Source organism: Engraulis encrasicolus, chromosome 16 (assembly GCF_034702125.1).
Source record: "Engraulis encrasicolus isolate BLACKSEA-1 chromosome 16, IST_EnEncr_1.0, whole genome shotgun sequence".
NCBI lineage: Eukaryota > Metazoa > Chordata > Actinopteri > Clupeiformes > Engraulidae > Engraulis > Engraulis encrasicolus.
In genome coordinates, this window is record NC_085872.1 from 29,768,134 (window position 1) to 29,781,260 (window position 13,127).

General features: G+C 44.5%; 1 protein-coding gene across 1 annotated transcript in view; it reads left to right on the forward strand.

Annotated features, from left to right (window-relative positions):
- greb1l (GREB1 like retinoic acid receptor coactivator) overlaps positions 1–13,127 on the forward strand; it is a 66,599-nt gene that overhangs the window by 38,782 nt on the left and 14,690 nt on the right. Inside the window, exons 12-22 of the mRNA XM_063219331.1 lie at positions 1–144; positions 1,232–1,528; positions 2,767–2,895; positions 3,370–3,504; positions 6,243–6,440; positions 6,776–6,956; positions 8,892–9,081; positions 10,036–10,169; positions 10,408–10,747; positions 11,622–11,737; positions 12,106–12,338. The exon at positions 1–144 is cut by the window's left edge and continues 42 nt beyond it. Of these exons, the coding sequence (XP_063075401.1) occupies positions 1–144; positions 1,232–1,528; positions 2,767–2,895; positions 3,370–3,504; positions 6,243–6,440; positions 6,776–6,956; positions 8,892–9,081; positions 10,036–10,169; positions 10,408–10,747; positions 11,622–11,737; positions 12,106–12,338 (2,097 nt within the window). The remainder of the gene's footprint in view (positions 145–1,231; positions 1,529–2,766; positions 2,896–3,369; positions 3,505–6,242; positions 6,441–6,775; positions 6,957–8,891; positions 9,082–10,035; positions 10,170–10,407; positions 10,748–11,621; positions 11,738–12,105; positions 12,339–13,127) is intronic.

Genomic DNA, 13,127 nt, shown 5'->3' on the forward strand with positions numbered 1-13,127 from the left:
TCGTAGTGAGCCCCCTGCTGTTGAGCTGCTATAAGGGCAGCCAGCTGCCAGAGAAGACCCTAGAAAACCTGGGCATGACCAGCAGCCAAGTCCTCACCGTGGAAACCATGGCCCTGCTTACCTTACAATACCTCTCCCGACTAGGTAAACAATCACTCACAAACACGGCACACTGACTTACTGCCAAGTCCAACATGCTGGCTTTGCAGAGCCCTCTGCCTTGCCTTGCCCTGCCCTGCCCGGTCACCACGGGAAACTGTGCCTGCGAGGGTGAACAACACCAGTCTCTCTGACATGGTAGTATTATCAGTGGGCCAGAGGTCTGTCCACTTATCTCACTTCCACTCACCTCACAGAGCTCAAGGCGACAGGATAAAGTCCAACAGACAGCAATAGGGGGTTAAAAAAAATGAATGACTAGACTTTATCTTTATGGCTCACCAATTTTATTATGCTCCCTAGGATGTCACGCTGTACTTCCGTTAGAAGCCATTAGTTGTGCAATATCATATTAATATTAACTCAGAAGTCAGTGATTGTGCAATATCATATTAATATTAACTCACCACATATTTAACCATTTACTTATGCTCAATGACCCTGGGGATTTCATATAATCCCTTTGCGAAACAGTATCTATATGGTGAAGCTTTAATATATTCATTGATCAATTTGATATAGCTTTGTTCATCTTCTGTGAGTCGTTATTTTAAAACTCCCTTTGACATTTAAAATAGAACCGTAGCTCCACAATGCACACCGTTCCACCAGTGGCACGCTGCAATAGTCATTGAAAAGTTAACTACCATAGTACTACAATACTGTGACATAACACAGGGCCTAGTAATGCACAACAGCTTGCTCATTGCCATTCTGGTAACAGCAAATGTATAACGCTTTGTCTTAATGGGTTAAAACCTTGCCTTCAGTTAGGAGTATGCTTATACTGTGAGCTGGGAACACACACAGCTCAGTGAACAAATACAAGCTGTTTGTACAGAGGGGCTGTTTGTGTCCCTCCAGGAGCTGATGACCGAACACTCTGTCTTGGCGTGCTTTCCATTAATTACTCATTGTTTCTCTCTCTCTCTCTCTCTCTCTCTCTCTCTCTCTCTCTCTCTCTCTCTCTCTCTCTCTCTCTCTCTCTCTCTCTCTCTCTCTCGCTCTCTCTCTCTCTGTCTCTCTGTCTATCTTCTTCTCTATCCGTTTCTCCCTCCTTGCCCTGACCCAGGTCCTGAGCAGATCCCTCTGCGCGAGGAGTTTGAACAGATTGTGCTGAAGGCCATGCTGTGTGGGCCCCCGGGGCCTCCCGTGTCTCCGGCGCAGCTGCCCTGGCTCGCCCGGGTCGAGGCTAGCGTCTCCAGCGGCACCGTGCAGGTCCTGGTGACCCACAATTCCCTGGGAGAGGGCATCTCGGAGTCGCTGCGCTCCCTCAGCGAGGGCCCGCAACAGCAGTGCCTGCCCAACTACGTGCTGATCATCTGCGCGCCGAAGATGAGCGGGAACGAGTTCTGTGTCCTCGTGCTGGGTAAGCAGCATGCCTCCTCCAGGAGGGGGCGACGTGGCTCTGTGGGCTGGTGTGCTGTATCATTACGCCGGGTTAGCCTGATTATCATCGACTTTCAAATCTCTTTGAGACTTGTTCTGACGCAAGAGCATAAAAATTAACATTTCCCAAATGGCATGCTTGACCTGCCTCCCTTGTCGGAGGAGTTTCCGATTTTCCGGGTGCTCAGAAAACACTTGCATTGCTCTTGACCTGACTAGTAGCAACACTGAAGGTGTTGCCTCTCTAGGAGGGCACGGCCTGGCTAAGGCTGGGTATCCTTCCCCATGTCTCTCTGGCCCCCATTCATTTCCTGCATCCATCACTGTCCTGTCTGAATACTAAATATGTCAAAGCCCAAAATAAACGAAAAGGCAGCACAGTCCTCCTGCAGGGTAGTACATCAGTAATGGGGCTCATTTCTCATAGGGGAGCACCAGCAATAGAGCTAGAGCTTGTTCCTCTTGGGACATTGCCGATTACAGAACAGTGTGTGATTAAAATGTATTTTTTTTTACCAGCACAAAGTATCTTTGGGCTAGCGCAAAGGAGGCATAATAGTTGGAAGTGGAGGTGATTAAGATTGTGAGGGATGTTGGAACAGGAAAGGGGAACCTTCTTCAGATATACTGGACTGCAGGGGTTCCCAACCTATTCCAACTTGGGGCCCACTTGAAATTTTCACAACATTTCCACCTCTGACCTAATAAACAATATACAACTCAAATAAATAATCAACACACACACACACACACATTTTTATTTTTAGAAAATGATTCCCAAGTCCCACTTGTAATACTTTCAAGGCCCACCAACGGGCCCCGGCCCACAGTTTGAGAATCACTGATGTACTGTATGCTCTGCTCACTCTTCACAATCCAATAGTTCGGTAATATCTTTATAGCCGTGGTACTGTCAGTATTTCATAACACTGGGCCCTGCTGTGGTCATTTGCCGATCCTTCCCCGTCTCTCACATTTCCTGTCTCTCCTCCACTGTACTATCAGACACGAAGGCAAAAAACCCTAAAAATATATATTTAAAAAGTATTTCATAACATTGGTTAGCCGCATTTGTTTGAAAGGGAAGACTCTATTAACTTCCAGGATGATTTGATACTATTGTGATTTTGTTAACTTGCGTCCTATGTATACAACAGCCTACCTCTACTCTACCTGGACCTAGCAAACTCAATTTTGTTTCTGTGCGTCTTTCTCTAGGAAAATACCAAGCACGTGCTCTGGCAGAGGGCATGCTGACCACCAACGAGTTCCTGAAGGAAATCAGCTATGAACTCATCACAGGCAAAGTCAGCGGCCTGGCGTCACATTTCCAAAGCACCTCTTTAGGTGAGTTAGCTGTGCACACATAAGCACATACAGTACACAACAACAATATCTCAAAGCTAGGGATGCAAGTTATCGATGAATTCATTCATCGATATTTGGTTGCTTTATCAATCGACTTACGATTAATTGATAAGCATCGTTTTCCCCTCGAAATCACAATGTTTCTCGAAAATTAAACTACTAAATATAAAAATGTAAATTAAAAATTGATTAATTTTATTTAAATTCTGTAGTCCTAAGGTGATTTATATATTCCCACTCTTCCCACCTCTCTTCACACACACTCTTCACATGCCCATTTCACCTGGGTCTCTTGTCAGTTGAATTGGCGATAAATTGCGATTAATGCTTTTTAATCGATGATCGCATTAATCGATTAAAGTCGATTCATCGATTCATCGCTTGCATCAAAGCCCAGTGAAGCTAAAAACAAAAAGATGAAACTAAATGTATATTAATGTGTGTTTGCTGTAGGGGACAATCTGGAGAAGCAGCTGATCAAGTACCAGCGCCGGCGTAAGGAGCAGGTCATCCAGCCGTTCCAGGGAGACGTCACAGACTACATCCACTCCACAGAGGCAGCTGCCATGGTGCCGGCCATGGAGACAGGTCAGACTGAGCTCCTATGTGGCAGACTGCAAAGACGCTATACATTGAAACTGATGAAGCTATGCATTGTATACATGGGGTCTACATTTTTGTTATAACCTGACTGTGCGAAACTAGCTGAGCACAACTCAACCGCTGATTGTTGCAAATCGCTGTCGGCAGTGCTTGACACTAACTTTTTCGCTTACCAGCCATTTTGGCTAGTGGTTTTCCTGACTCACTAGCCATTGGGCCTTTTCACTAGCCATAATTTTCTTAACCATCATAGCAGCTTTAATTAATTATATAATAGGCTGTAGGCCCTATAATGTAGGCTAATATAATATAATATAGGCCTAATATAATGTAATGTAATGTAATATAATATAATATAATATAATATAATATAATATAATATAATATAATATAATATAATATAATATGCTATAGGGCAATTAGAATTGTTAGGCCTATTAACTGGTCCATGCATGCATGCTATGCAAAGAACAGATTTACTGATCTGAGGAATGGCATAGCCTATAGTAGGCCTATATTTAGGCTACCATGCAGAAACACCAAGCACAGTGTTGTGGAAGGGCACAAATGTAAGCTACACGAGAGCAAAATATTTTTGTCTTTAATCTGGAGGGACTTCTTCATATCATATAGGTCTATCTGTGGAGGTCGCCGTCCAAATTCATGCGCAAAGTAGATAGCCTAAAGTCATTGCCAAGTTGGCCGGTCCTCGGACATGGATGTGGAATAACACCTCTTCTGGAATATTTGCTTATAAAAGTATCCACTAGAAAGCACACACAGATGCGGTAACTACAGAAGGGGCTACGACTTCCTTTCATTCCGTTTAATAGTGAGTTGTTTAAAATACAAACGGGCGAGACGGGCACCTGCGAAGGGACATGCAATGGGATGCTTTTGTGCAGTCTGGAAGGCTAGCCTACTACTGCGCGTTTTGAACGGTTTGACAGTCGGGAACAACAGCACAAGAAACATGGAGGAATATTAAGGTATGAAGACACAGGCAAATCAGAAAATAATTTAAACCAAACATTATTAATGCCGCATGTGTCCTTGTCTTATCACTGCGCTAATCAGTCTTGAGACTTTCACAAGAGTAAGACAGACTGACATGTTTTCCTCTCGCTTTGGTCATTTTAATGACCACTACTACTAAGTATTGTAGTAATGACAGATCGCAAAACAGGTCAGTTGAGATGAACTTCGCTACTTTATTTTCACGTGAAGGTTTCCAGTGACATTTCGAAGCGCACGCTGATGTCCCGGTAGCTCGCTGTCACTCCTCTTCGCAAGACTGTGGCTGGATCTCAAATGGTGCACTTGTGCACTTCGGGCACTATGTTTCAGTGCGTAACTAATACGGCATACGCACTGAAACATGAACACTAAAGTGCACAAGTGCACCATTTGAGATTCAGGGAGCTCTAGGCCTATCAGATTCCTGGCTTGCGTGAGACACAGGTGACACGTGACACAGGTGCTTCATGGGTATTGTAGGCTCGCGAAATCGCATTGTATTGCTTTTGTAGCAAAGACGGTCCGAAGAAAAAAACTACAAAATGCGGTGCCTCATCATTCAGAACAATAACGGACCCGCCAGAATGGCTAGTGAACCTTCGGTATCTACTAGCCAACGCCGACTTTCACCCGCATTTGGCTACCTGGCGTGTGTTAGTGTTAAGCCCTGGCTGTCGGTCAAAAAATTAGTTCACGTGGTTGGCTGCCAGTGTCTCCTCACAAAATCGTGTTTATAAACACGGCGAGCCCATGTATATTGTATACCTGTCCTAACCCCTTCCTTAACATGACTACTAATATCATGTTAATGTAGACGTGTGAAATCACAACCCCATAGCAATTTAGTATACTACTTCACCCATTCGTACAGTAGTTGTCCAGTTCCATTGCCTGAAAGTCTGATGGTGATCCTTCAGTTTATGCCAGAGTTGCTAGATCTGAGAGGGTTGGCTTAGAATTATTACACAGATGAGATTAAGAGTATATGCTAGACAGCCTTGGCCAACCACTGGGTGAATACAACTACTGAAAACATGTCATATTGATGTCAGTTTAATTTACAACCCAATAGAGTTGCTTGCCTAAAAAAATAAATAAAACCTTTTCAAATTTACCTATAACTTCATGAATTTTTCGATATAATTATAACATCATGGGCAAATTTTGAGGGAAATGTACATAGAATACATGAAAAATAGTCCTTGCTAAACAAGTGGCAGTACAAAAATGTGTGCTATCATTGAGCTATTTTAGTTAGCTTTTTAAAAGTTGTACCTAATAAAAAATTGAAGCCTTTCTATCCCACGAGTAAACTCTTATCCCGTCCCACGAGTGATAATGTGAGCAAACACACGTTCACCAATCAATCACCCCGTCATGTCACCGCTTTGTTTGGATATCAGGTACGGGCTAGCCTGTACCCTGCTGTGATAGTAAAGTGACCGTGACCCCCACTCTCCACCCCCTCTCTCACCATGTGATGTTGGTAAACCTGCTGAGTGGGGTGTTCCAGAGCTACCCTAGGGTAGTAGACTTATTTTCAAGTAGTAAAGACGCGAAGGAAAGGGCTCCTCCCTGTTTGCACTGCGTGCAAGGTATCAATTTCTATGGAGTGTAATGCACCCTTTTAACTAGTGTCTCAAGTCAAAATAAATGGGTGCTAAAAATAAAAATCTCCCCCCAATCTCCCCCTGTGATGTTGGCAGACCTGCTGAGTGAGGTGTTCCAGATCTACCCTCCGCAGCTGAGTGTGGCGCGGAGCCTGCTCTCCCAGGTGTGCTCCATCGCCGACTCCGGCAGCCAGAGCCTGGACCTGGGACGCTTCTGCAAGGTGGACTTCCTGGTGCTGGTGCCGCCGTCGCACGTGCTGGTGCACCAGACCGCCCAGCGCATCAGACAATCAGGTGATCCTTTTTAAGTCGGAAGAACTGGAAATGACTTGGCATGAGGTGTCGACATGTTAGTCTTAATGTACCGTTGAAGAAGTAAATAAGCAATAAGCTCGTTTTCTCCTTTTATTTTACTTAAAAAAAATCTCTCTGGATCAATAAAGTATGAATCATGTACTCTGTCTCTATTTTACTTTCTCTACTCTAAACCACTCTACCACGATGTGACGCTACAACACTTCCCCATTATTCATGTGCCTGCGTCTGTTAATTGTAGACCGACTATTAGCTGTAACAGGCAGGTTGTCTGTGCCGTGGTGATTAACCAGTCTGTCTAATGTCCCTCGTAGGTGTTTTGGTGGACCTTGGCATGGAGGACGCCGCCTCAGCCATGCAGAAGTCCGATAAATATGTGGTGCGACTGGACACTGACGTGCACATCAACATGGAGGCCTTCATGAGGAAAGTCAAGCAGAACCCGTACACCTTATTCGTCCTCATCCACGACAACTCTCACGTCGACCTTACCAGGTAATGCACTGACCCCCTGACAGTTCGGTTCAGATCAGTGCAGTTCAACTTTATTGGTACCCGAAGATGACGGTCCTTACATAAAATGTAGGCTATCTGAGGAAGACCGAGAGGTCGAAACGTCATTGCCAATGAATGAATGAATGAAAAGAGGAAAAAATTACTTAAAGAAGAAAAAAATCCAAAGGAGTGTGCAAACCTTTTTTTCAAAAAAGATGTCCTTACATAAAACCACAAGACACATGACACATAACATGGATTCTTAAAAACACATATAGGCTACACAAAGAATAAAAAAAGAATAAAACAAGGACGGGAAAGAGAGAGGGGATGAGTTGCGTCTGTGGGGTAATGGCGTAAAAATCCTTCAGGTGCTCATCGGTATCTTAAGTTGCAAACTTGAAGTGGAGAAAGAGAGTGTCTGAGACACTCTGAAGTCCATTTTAAAAGTTCTTTATTTACATGGACACCATTGATAGCCGACGTGTTTCGGCCGCAACCAAGGACATTCGACTTATACACATACAACATACAGTAGGCCTATATACACACAAGGGGCGGAGCTGCAGTGAGTGCGTATACATGCAGTTCAGTATCCCGAATATGAGGCATATCCCAGTTATGATCATATTCAGGATAAGGTGTTTATATGAGCACAGAACTTTATATCCCAGTCTACATTCTTGGCCGTTGTAGAATTCTCTTCAAATGCATGTAGCCTAGATACCAGCAACAGCGTTCTATGGGAAGCCCCTGTATTCGGGCTAAAGTGTTTACATGTGTCAGTATCCCGGCTTCTTTCGGAATACTGCACCTGGCATATCCCGTTTTCTCAGTATCTGTGTTATGTCATAGTATTGTAGTACTATGGTAGTAACTTTTCAATGACTATTACAGCATGCCACAGGAGGTACGGCGTGCATTAAGGGGCTACGTATCCCGAACTTGCGTTTGAGCATATAAACACTTCAGTATCCCGAATAAGCCCTCATTCGGGATACTGAAGTATTTATATGCTCAAACGCAAGTTCGGGATACGTAGCCCCTTAATGCACGCCGTACCTCCTGTGGCATGCTGTAATAGTCATTGAAAAGTTACTACCATAGTACTACAATACTATGACATAACACAGGGCCTTTAGTAATGCACTACGACTTGGTCATTGCCATGCTGTTAACAGCAAATTTATAATGCCGTGTCTTAAGGGGTTAATTTCCCGATCATATTCGGAATACTGAACTGCATTTATACGCACTCAGTGGTGGACTACAACACTTCCTACAACCACTGCAGGGCCATGGCAGAGGTGACACCACACTCCTGGCGCAGCTAAAGTGCAAAAGGCATTGTTACAAGTAAATAAGTAAACCTGCAAGTTATACTTTTAGCTTGTCTTACATCTTGTTTAACAGAGTAATTGCAGCTGGGACGAAAATGCCATTTCTCAGTTTCACATTGTTACTCTCTTGCGAGAATCTTAAAAGGGCCTGGTGCAGTTCACCAATAGAGTCGCATGTCCTATTGACCTCATTGTATTTAATCACCGTAGTCCACTTAAAGACATTATTATGTGCTTCTATTACACTTACCACCCCAACCCATTCTGTAGAGCAGCCGTGGCCCCTAGTGGTTAGGGAGGTGGTCTTAAGATCAGAGAGTTGCAGGTTTCAAATCCCACCCTTACCTCTCCTTCCACCTCCATCCACGGCTGAATCGCCCTTGAGCAAGGTACCTAACCCCACATTGCTCCAGAGACTGTAACCAATACCGAGTAAATAACCGTAAGTCACTTTGGATAAAAGCGAAATGCACTGTAATGCAATATGTGACTTGTGATTGGTTGTTGTCTGGCCGGTCTGTGAACTGTGGTTGGTCGTAGTCTGCCAGCCAGGTACAGTATGTGACCTGTAATCTGTCTGCCTGCCTCTCTCTAGCGCCCTCTCTGGCTCCGTGTGCCATGGCGAGCTGCAGGGCCTGGCCGACCGGGTGATCAACTGCCAGGAGGTGCTGGAGGCCGTGAACCTGCTGGTGCTGCAGGTCAGCTGCTTCCCCTACACGCTGCAGACGCGCCAGTCCCGCATCAGCATCCACAACGAGGTGCACTGGCCCAGCCGCGACACCACGGTTAGTCTGCACATCACACATGCGAATGTGCATCGGTGTAGTCTACTTTTTTGGAGTGGGTATACTGTATATTCGAGCATTTTTTGAAGTGGGTTTACTGTATATATTTATGCTATTGTAAATAATGGAACAATCTATTTTAAGTGGGTATACTGAAGCCCCTTAAATTTAGAAGTGGGTGTACTCCGTATACCTGCGTTCTACAGAGACTACACCACTGTGCGAATGTGCATCACACTCACAGAAGTGCTGGGGACTATACACTACAAAGCTGGTTCAGGAGTAAACCAGGTTAAATTAAGAGGTAACCCATCTAAAAGAGGAGCCTGTAGTCCTCTATTAAATGATTTACCTTTTAACTTAACTTGGTTTACTCCTGAACCAGCTTTGTAGTATAGGCCCCTGGTACTGGACCTAAAACAAATTCGAAAGAAAATCGAAAAATTGAAAGGTCTGCCGACTGAACACTAATAAACTCGTGCTGGGAGTGCAGTGCACGGTATGTCGTTCTGCGGGTATTAGTCATTTCTTTTGATACTGCTGACAGGTCTGACCTGGTGGGGGTGCTCTAGAGCCAGCTTTATCAGAGCGGCTCTGAGCTTTATTAATGCTCGGCCAGAGTGCAGAGTGCGGAGAGGGATTGAGATAGAAAGTGCTTGGGCCAGCTGGATGGCTGGTGGCATAGTGGGTGGTGTTAACATTTAGCACACCCTAGTGGTACAAGTTAATAATTACATACGTTTTTTTTTTGTTTTTTTTTTAAGGGGGATGATTGTGTTTTCATATAGACACATCTATTGTATGTTTAGGTTTTTTTTTAGTCTTTAGTTTTTTTTATTAATATATTTTGTAGTACTGATACAGTATATGGTGTTCATTTCAACACATTTTTGAAATCCTAATAATATGACTGAGTGCATTTGATAAACATGAGTCTCGTTTTTTTCTGTTTAGGGTGATCTGTCTCCAAAAGACCTGATGTACTTTGGCCTGAGTGACTACAGCAGTTCTCTGCAGTGGGGGGTGGCTAGTCCAATTCTGCGCTGTGACAATGCTTTTGAGAGGATGGTGAACACGTTACTGGAAAGGTAAGTCACACAGTGCTGGTAACAAAAAAATTAAAAATTCATCCACGTTATTAAATAACTTGCAATGATAATTTAATGAGTAGACTGTCCAAGTTAAATACCACCCCTTTCAGTTTCATCATTTGATCTCTCCTCATCCTATGCACATACTGTTCCTAATTCACATTGTACATCATTTAATTGTAGCCAATAAAAACATGTTGTACTCCATCTCCTCCGTCTCCTTCCTCTCCCATAGGCACCCTCACCTGCACAGCATGGTGATCCGCAGCTACCTGCTGATCCAGCAGTACACGGAGGCCATGATGGCGCTGACGGTGGCCCCCTCGCTGCGGGACCACGTGACGCCCGAGACCCTCACCATGGTGGAGGACCTTATCAGCGGCCCGGGACGCAGCAGCAAGGGCCGGGGACACATGCTGCTGGTGCGCGTGCCCTCGCTGCAGCTGGCCATGATGGCTCGGGAGCGTCTGGAGGAGGCCAGGGACAAGCTGGGCCTGGAGTACCGCTTCGCCGTGCTGCTGGGCAGCCCTGCCACAGAGCTCAGCCTGCCCAGACACTTCTGCAACCGACTGAAGGTCACTAGCGCTTTATATTTATATCTTATATGTGCTTTAGCGCTGTTTTTTAAGAATTCTTGCAAGGAGTGGAACCACTGGGTCACCAACGTTGAGACAAAAATGCTCCTGCACACTGTTCACATTTGCAGCGTTTTACTTGCGACGTTTCAGTCTATTGATTCAGTCTACTCAATTCAATATCGGTCCATAGACTATTTTCTCTGAATCTGCTTGTAAGACCTGGGCTGGGTTGATGTCAGTTTAGCTGATGTCAGTCAAATCACAATGTCAGCTCCAATAAATCATTTCACATTTTTCTTTCAATTTGCATGTCAGTTTGCATCCATCCACAGTGCATCGGTGTGCATCATCTCTTGACCTCACTCCCACCACCAACCCCACCCGTCTTCTACTATTGCTTCACTCACGACATTACTACCAATTACAAGTATTATAGTAACATTTATAATGACAATGACAAAGTAGAAGTATTATAGTTTTATCAACAATGGTAGATCTACTGCTGCTCCAAATGGAAATAATGGTAACTGTAGATACAAGATGCAGCTGAAAGTGTTTCAGTTGTTTGGCAAATGTTGCGACTGTGGGAGGGAGGTTACGGAGTTCATTTTAATCAAAGGGGAAAAAACAGACAGTGATTTAGTGAGAGCAGCCCTTCATGCCAGCGGAGAATCAAGTTACTTCCTGATTGAAGAACTGAACAGAGCTTTTAAAGTCATTACTGATGTGGGCTGAAACCATAAGCAGATTGCAAGCGCTCAAACACCTCTTAGTTATTGTCTAAAGGCTTTACATGGGAATTAGTCCATGCTCTCCTTAAGACATTTATCTAAGGTGCTAAAAGGTGCGTTGTGTGTCGTGTGTGTCGCAGGCTTGGCGGGGCTGTAAGAATGAGGACTGGGTGCCACAGACCTACAAAGACCTGGAGGGCTTACCGTGCATCGTCATCCTCACCGGCAAGGACCCACTAGGAGAGACCTTCCCCAGGTGCTTTACTCACTTCATGGTGGTCATATCCAACACATTCTATCAGGGTTTTTTTTTTCAGCATTTCTGACTTTTCCAAAGGCTTCTCAGTGGCACGGGTGCACTAGATGGCACTAAATGTCGGGTAGAGTGCTTTAAATGTTAATATAAACATGGTCCCTTTCTATACTGTGAGTATAGTAATAAGTAATGTGTAAATGCATAATGCACACATGCATACATTATTATGTACAGTATAGGCATACATTAATTTTGCAGGACACACTGTATATTTTTAGATATACAATTTCTAGAAGAATATGTGCCCTGTTGAGACTGCACTCCATTGAGCATTGCGTGCTAAATGCAATGTCCTGTCCCTGCTGCAGATCGCTGAAATACTGTGACCTGCGTCTCATCGACTCGAGCTACCTGACCAGGACGGCTCTAGAGCAGGAGGTGGGCCTGGCCTGCACCTATGTGACCAAAGGAGTGGTGCCCGAGCCCAGAGGCAGGACGGCAGAGGAACAGGAGGAGGTGAAGGCCTCCAGCCCTGCGGACGACAACCAGATGGACCTGGAGAGACCTCACAGCAATGGCAGCGCTGTCACAAGGGCCTCAGGTACGTACTGCAGGTTGCCGAGCAACAACACTATTGTCGATGGCAGGGTTTTCTTCCTAGTGAAGCTCATCTGTGTCAGGAGCAGGGCTTCGAACCGGTTCAAGGAACGAAAACGAAAACCAGGAACTTTTTGTATTTTACAGGGAACAGAAACGAAACCGGAAACGTTATTATTTTTTATGTTCTGGAACGGGAACACTTATTTAAAAATAATGGTAACCGGTTAATACCAGTTAATACCGTTCCTCAAATTAAAAAAAAGTAATTATTTTCCTGCGCACGTTACCATGACGGCTGAGGTTCATGTCCTGTGTGACATCAGACATTCTCTGACTGAATGGAGAGAGAGCTGTAGATTACAAAGTCTTCACTCCACATCTTAATTAAGAGAAACCACTGTCATACAAAAGGACAGAGTTTGCATTGCATTATTGTAAGACATTGCAGGGAAGCGCGTGTAAAGCGCACCAACGTTATTGGACATCCATGGCTGCTTCAAATATGCACACTCACAATGTCCATCATAGTGCTCCCCGTGACCCAAGTGGAGCACAGCGTGGAGCACATTTTCATCATTGAGGTTTATTCTCTGCTTCTCCGCTTAGGTCGTCCCTGAATGACAAAATTCTGGAGGATATTCTTTTCATCCGCTTGAATAAACAGTTTTTAATGTAGGCTGACTCATTTTCACTTCCGTCTTTCTTGGTTAACGTCAATTAGGCCTATGGGGAGTAATCAGCTGACAGGAACGAAATGAACCGTTCCGGGAACAATATTTTTTGGTTCTAA